The sequence below is a fragment of the Lissotriton vulgaris genome, chromosome 2_1, assembly GCF_964263255.1.
Source record: "Lissotriton vulgaris chromosome 2_1, aLisVul1.2, whole genome shotgun sequence".
NCBI classification, from domain to species: Eukaryota; Metazoa; Chordata; class Amphibia; order Caudata; family Salamandridae; genus Lissotriton; species Lissotriton vulgaris.
Genome location: NC_141687.1, coordinates 519,137,300 through 519,144,349, shown reverse-complemented (window position 1 = coordinate 519,144,349; position 7,050 = coordinate 519,137,300). Strand labels below are relative to the sequence as shown.

Genomic DNA, 7,050 nt, shown 5'->3' with positions numbered 1-7,050 from the left:
CATGCCATTAAACTCTAAAATGTGCATTTTGAAAATCTACGTGAAATTTAAATAATAAGATAAATCGCATAACTAGGGGCCTCGTTTAGTTTATAAAAATAACAATCAAGTGACAAACGCCCCTCTCAGTTTGGTAGAAACAGCTTGCAGGGTTAAGAAGGGTTTAATGATTACTTAAAGATTAGACACCGAGGGTAAAATACGGTAATATGAACTGACTGGGTGAGAGTACAAACCGAGGCCGGATTTTTGGCTCACTAAAGTGCACGCGCTGCTCTCGCCAGGACCCGGTTGGCCAATGGATTAAGTGTTTGTGTGGAAGGGGCGGGTCCGAGTACTGCTACACCCCTCACCTAGAGTACAAAGTATTCAGCGTCGGGCACAGGAAGCGAAGCGTTGTGTATCTCTTCTTCCGTCATTTGACTTATTTCTGAGTGTTTTTCAGTGTCTGAAGAAGGGAAATGTCGGCTTTTAAGCACATTTTGGGTCCAGTGGCTGTCATAACTATACGCAACCCGCCTGTGAACGCATTAAGGTAAGTAGAATCACTGCCGTTTTGCGTTGAAGCGCTTGCTTCTGAGGGTTGGCGCTTTGCAGGTGCTGGCAGCTAAATACAATGTCATGGAATAAAAGCACAGCCGTGCACAACTAAGGTAGTTTTCAACCCTGTAAGTTAAAGTGTACACTCATTATGCTTTAATTACACCGTAGTGTCTTTTTCTTTAAAACGATCATCGACCTGTAAAGGTTAATGTGGCATCCAGCTCCCTGCTGTGCCAGATTCACGCAATTCTATTGGTCATTATTAGTCACTTCAGGTTTTTCAGAGCTGCCAAGGTTTGTGATTGCTTATGTGTGACATTTTCATAGTTTCAGTGTACTTTATGAGTGACATTCAAAAACCAATGTGTGACACTTAAGAATGACACTTTCTCCTGTGTAAAATCTAGCAATTAAGTCAATGGAAATAGATAAATACCAAAAGTTACACCCATATGAGCAATGAGAAGCTAAAAGAGGATCTTGAAACTGCTGCAAAGCACCATTACTAGTGTAGGGTGTCAGAACTTTACATGGTACACACATTATAGAGAGCTAATGAATCATACGTGTCTAATCAGTCGAAAGGAAATGTTACATAAGACAGGATTATAAGTTGTAGGAGTCACATGACATCCACACTGGTGGACAGTATATTTTCAGAGTGTTTGGTCTGGAGGAAACCATTGTGACCAACGTCGGGGTCTTGCCATACCTCCCACCAGAGCCACTTATCATAGGCATAGATAACCCTTGGTTCCCTAGGCTGTTGTACAAAAACCTAGAAAGTAAGCCTCAGAACAACCTGTTAACCTCCGAACCATGGGCCATAGACTCCCATTTCAGAACGGCTCAACTCAATGATAACACCCTCGCCACCGCCTGGCAAAGCGCTAGGAACAGTCAGTCATCCACCAAAAAAATGTATCCTTGTTTTATCGAAAAAAATGGCCTTCTATATCGGGTAGGCAAGGAGGGAGAGGAACCTCAATTATTGATACCCACACCGGTCAGAGACCAAATCCTTTTCTTTGCATACTGGGCACCTCCTGGCAGGGCATTGTGGTGTTGAGGAAAACATCTGAATCTATACTTCGAAATTTTTTTGGGCCAGGAGTCCATGCTCTGGTACGGAAGTACTGCCAAGAGTGTGCAGTCTGTCAAAAAAAAAAAAGAATCCCTAAATTCCTCCACAGGCCCCTTTACACCCCCTTCCCATCATAGACAAACTGTTTGATTGTGTGGGAATGGACCGGATAGGACCTCTCTCCAAATCCACTCGAGGTCATCAATATGTTCTTGTACTCGTCGATTATTCCACTAGATATCCCGAAGCTCTTCCTTTACTCTCGGCCAATACCACCACCATAGCCCAGAGGCTTATAGAAGTTTTCTCCCGGATGGGGTTTCCTCGAGACATACTAACAGATCAAGGAACCCCCTTTGTCTCAAAACTAAAGAAACATGTATGCCAACAACTCAATATCCGGCACATAAAGACCTCTGTGTGTCACCCGCAGACAGATGGTCTCGTGGAGCGTTACAACGGAAACCTCAAGCTGACTCTCAAGAAGCTCCTTGTGGGCGATGGAAAGAATTGGGATCAGCTTCTTTCTCTAGCGTTATTTGTTATCAGAAGTCAAGTTCAGAAGAGCCTGGGAATATCTCAGTTCAAGCTACTCTTTGGTAGAAAACCCCGCACCCTCCTAGAGATCATAAAAGAGAGCTGGGAAAAAGATAGTGCCCAGGAAGCCCAGTCCTTACTAGACTATGCCAACCAAGTGAAGGCTAGACTCCATAAACTGAGAACCCTAGCCCATGAATCCCTAGAAACTGCTCAACAGAAACAAAATTAATCCTATGATAAAGACAAACGTCTAAGAGAATTAAAAGTAGGGGAGTGGGCCCTAGTATTACTTCCTTCGTCCGCCCACAAGCTGACAAAGGAATGGCAAGGTCCTTTCCCTGTCAACCGCCGGGTTGGGAAAACCACCTACATATTACAACTTACAGCATCTAAAACTCAGATGTACCACATCAATTTGTTAAATAAATGCCTAGGTCCTCCTCTTAAAAGCTCCCACTTGATATCTGTAGCAGACACCCCTTCAGACACAGTAGACTGTACTACAATCAATGACGAGCTCGCCCAAGACCACAAAGAAGAATTAGTCACCCTCCTAAAATCTTGTTGGGACGTGTTTTCCGATCAACCTGGAAGAACACATTTAACTATGCACTCAATTCCAATGCAAGAAGGCGCCATAGTGAAACAGAAACCCTATCGTGTCCCAGAAGCCTGACGGCTGGCCCTTCAGAGGGAGGTTAAACAAATGCTTGAAACAGGAGTAATTGTCCCCTCCCGCAGTAATTGTTGCTCGCTGATCGTTTTAGTACTGAAACCTGATGGCAGCATCCGATTCTGCATTGACTTTAGAGCCGTAAACCGTATTTTGAAACAAGACGCTTATCCCCTCCCCAGGGTCGATGAACTGATAAAACGTCTTGGTGAGGCACAGGACATATCCACCATCGACCTCACCAAGGGCTATTGCCAAATCCCCCTGGATCCTAAAGATCAAGAGAAAACAGCTTTGTCCACACCAGATGGTCTCTTCCACTTCACTGTCCTACCCTTTGGTTTGCACGGTGCACCTGCTAGTTTCCAGAGATTAATGGACACTCTCCTTGTTTGTCATCTAGAATACTCTTCGGCCTACCTAGATGATATAGTGGTGTGCAGTGAAACCTGGGACGATCACATGAAACACTTAGAGGCCATACTTAGGGAGTTAAAAGGTGCAGGATTCAATATCAATGCAAAGAAATCCCGTTTTGCATTTCAGAAAGTAAAATATCTTGGGTATCTCTTAGGAAAAGATCTGATTGACCCTCAAACAGAAAAAGTTACAGCCATCCAAAAAAACCATTTCTGACTACCAAACGTGATCTCCAGGCCTTTTTGGGACGAGTGGGGTATTATAGGCGTTTCATCTCCCAGTTTGCTGACATTGCAACTCCACTTAACGACCTTCTAAAAAAATCCGATACATCTTCACAGATCCGGTCCCCCTCTGCTATTGAACAACAGGCCTTCTCTAGACTCAAGACAGCCCTGACCTCCTCTCCTGTCTTGCTAACACCGGACTATAGTAAGCCCTTTATTCTCCAAACAGATGCCTCTGGGCTGGGTATAGGTGCTGTGTTGTCCCAACTTGATAATGAGGGCCACGAAAAGACCTATCTTGTACATCAGTAGGAAGCTTTTCCCCTGGGAACGAGTTTATCAAACTATTGAAAAGGTATGTTTGGCAGTAAAGTGGAGCATTGAAAAACTGAGATATTACTTAGAAGGCAGGCCCTTTGTACTATATACTGACCATGCCCCCTTAACCTGGCTACACCGCAATAAAGGTTGTAACCACCGGGTGCTCCGGTGGTTTTTGTCTCTGCAGCCATTCAAGTTTGATGTTCGTCACCGTAAAGGCAACGAACAGGTTAACGCTGACTTCTTGTCCCGTTTTCCTATTTCCTCCGATCGGGGAAATCTTGGGGGGGAGGTGTGTCGGGAGGAACTGGGAGCAGAGGAATCCCGGACTGGTAATGCTGACGCTATCCTGTTAACACAGGTACGCGTCAACGGTGGTCCCTTTAATTCCCCTCATGGGGAGGAGTTCAACGGCGTGATGTCATCATCGGAGAGCCTATACAAGGACTCTAAGCACTTGACGGAGGAACCGGGAGAGACGAGCAGCGGGCGGGTGATGACGAAGGAAGACGCAGACGAAGAGGGGAAGATGCCGTATCTGAAGTCGAGCTGGAAGACTCTCCCTAACGAGGAGACCAGCACGAATGACCCCCATCAGGAAGCGGAGCCTGGGGAATACCTCGGTGGAGTCGGACAACGTGCAACGACCCGCTACACTCCAGGAGGAGGGTGGCTGACCCAGGTATGTCAGTGTATCCTGAATATCGGCGTACCACGGGGAGGGCACGTATAATAGGGGGAGGACACCGCTTTCTTGCTATGGGCTCCACATCTCTCTAGAGAAACGGTGAACGCTCCCTCAGTGGCCCCATCCTTAAAGCGTCACAATCAGACAGCAACCACTGACGAAAGTTTCCCTTTCTTTGTCTTTTTTTTTTTCCCCTTCTTTCTTGTTTCGTGTTTCTTTCTGGACGCCCTGAACTCCTATCCCGGACCCGGGCTGAGAGCAAAAGGCAAAAGCAAGCCCAAGAACTGGCGAAGTAAAAGAAAAGTCCAAGGACTGGATACATTTGTTTTGGTTTCAATTTTTTGAATAACCTGGCATTTTAATAAATACTCGCAGCAAATCTTCTGTGTGTCTTACGTCATTAGAATAGGGGTTCCGTTCCTCTGTTCTACACACAGGCAAGGAAGGGAGGAGCCCTTCTCCCTCTTCTGCAGATTTGTAAAATACACTGTAGACCAACATCCACATGCGGGGAAGAGGTATGGGGCATTAATAAGTGTAATTCTATTCAAATAGAAGAAAACAGGTTTTGCAGAAGAGTATTAGGGGTTCCCATTTACTACAAACCCGGAAGGATCACCAACCATGCATAAAAAGGAGCTTCAAAATGCACTGTATAAATCTCTCAATGCTGACGGATTGGCAACTGAGGTTTTATAGTCCAGCGTAGCAGCATATATTAATTTAGGAGCGGACAGATTACTGGCGCTGTATTTAACAAAACTTTTGGGGCGATGGGAGAGATGTTTGTCTTTTCAATTCAATGAAATATATGCTATGCTTCCCCTTAGGGTTTCAGCAAAATTTGAACTCTACCTCCTGCCCCTGTAATGGGAGTTCAGGCCAATCACTACTACACTTTTTATTCTTTTGTGATTTTTAAACTATTTACACAAAAAGAATATTGCATCCCCTAATTAAAAGGTTTGCCACCAGTGACTATAGAGAAGTATACAGGAAGTGCTTCAACTTACTGAGGATAGCCTTTTTTAGGTCTCGCCTAGCGTTGTAGCGCACATGCGCTACTCGCTCTGCGAGGCGTATAGTAATTGATAAGATTTCAGAAGTGAGGTTAAAGCCCCAACCATGATTTTCATAGGCTGGCATCATCATTCATGCTAAACGCTGGCCCTTGATTGTAAAGGAGGCTTCTTTGTTACCTCCCTGTCTCCTGCGACGGCCCATCCGAACTCTATCACTTACTTGCGGCGTTACACGTTCTCCTTTATTAGTCAGTAGGCACTATGTTTTTTTCATTCTGCTTTGGCAGTGGCGACAGCTTGTTTTATAAAGTACGGCGGCCACGCAACTTTATTGTGCGCGCGCCCCCCCAAAATGCAGCGCTTTATATAAACCCCAGTTCTATAGCTATAGAGTGGCCTCTCTTAGTTTATTGTGGGCTCGCCCAACACAGCGTTTTTTTTACAATGTCAAGCTTTATCTCTATCAATGGCGGTCGGGTGTCTTTTCTTATGTAGCGCGCCACCTCCTACCTCAACACTTGTGACTGTATGGCAACAACTGGGAGCTCGCACCGTGCCACGGCGCAAAACAATTAAAGACTATGGCACAGCGAGGACACCAGCGTCACAGGCTGGAAGCTTGCACCAAACGTGGGGCACGGACAGATAGCGCGCAGCAACTCAAAGCTTGTGACTGTACGGCATCCACTGTGATCTCCACACTGCGCCACATATGTGTAATGTATTTGTTTAGTTATATAATTATTTTTTTTTGTCTGCACCCCCGCATTCTTTCAAGTCCTGTAATTATGCAGATAGCGTTGATGCACACATCAACGGATGTGTTGCTTGCAAGTCATTCATCTAATGGAAACTTTGCACAGCATGTTTGTGTAGTAGTACTAGGCATCGACACCAACGGACATTGTAAACATCCTACCACGGGTGAGTGTACAGCTAAGAACCTCCTCCCAGAATGTTTTGAGGTGAGGAGAACAAAAGCTGGTAGAGGAAAGAATCTTGCAGGCCCTGTTCTTTGAGTACTCCTTCTGTATCGCGCTCCCTCACCTGTACTCCATTTCATCTTGCTCCTCCACTACTTTATTATTTTTTTTGTTTTTAAATGGGTGACTGGTCCAGCCTCACATTAGGAGTGCTATTGTTTTAATGAGTGGCGAGTGCCGAGTGCCGAGTTTATAATTTTTTTTGTTTATCGCGTGTCGCTTGGCTCCTGCTTGCCACGTTCATTGGTAATGCCTAAATGCCTCTCGCTGCAACTTTTTTTGGGGCAGTTTTGTATGGTGTCCCCTCACCCCCTCCCCTCACATACAACCTCCCTTCTTCCCTCGTCGTTGTGTCCCCCTCCCCCATCGGTTCGTGCGCCAGCAGCATGCCTCCAGGACAACAGACGCAGCAGATCTTGGATTTTGGCAGCACATTATTCATGTGCATCAGATGGCTTAGTGCAATAAGCTGAAAAAACAGGTACTTGTGTGCTTGTGTAGGGTCTGGACATTTTTGATATTTCATTTCCGCTAGGAAAGGTTGTTGAC

General features: G+C 45.4%; 1 protein-coding gene across 1 annotated transcript in view; it reads left to right on the top strand.

Annotated features, from left to right (window-relative positions):
* The first annotated feature begins 355 nt into the window (after positions 1-355).
* The window catches only part of EHHADH (enoyl-CoA hydratase and 3-hydroxyacyl CoA dehydrogenase), a 529,591-nt gene continuing 522,896 nt past the window's right edge, over positions 356-7,050 (top strand). The window contains exon 1 of the mRNA XM_086955432.1: positions 356-535. Coding sequence (XP_086811558.1) covers positions 462-535 — 74 coding nt within the window. The 5' untranslated portion in view covers positions 356-461. The remainder of the gene's footprint in view (positions 536-7,050) is intronic.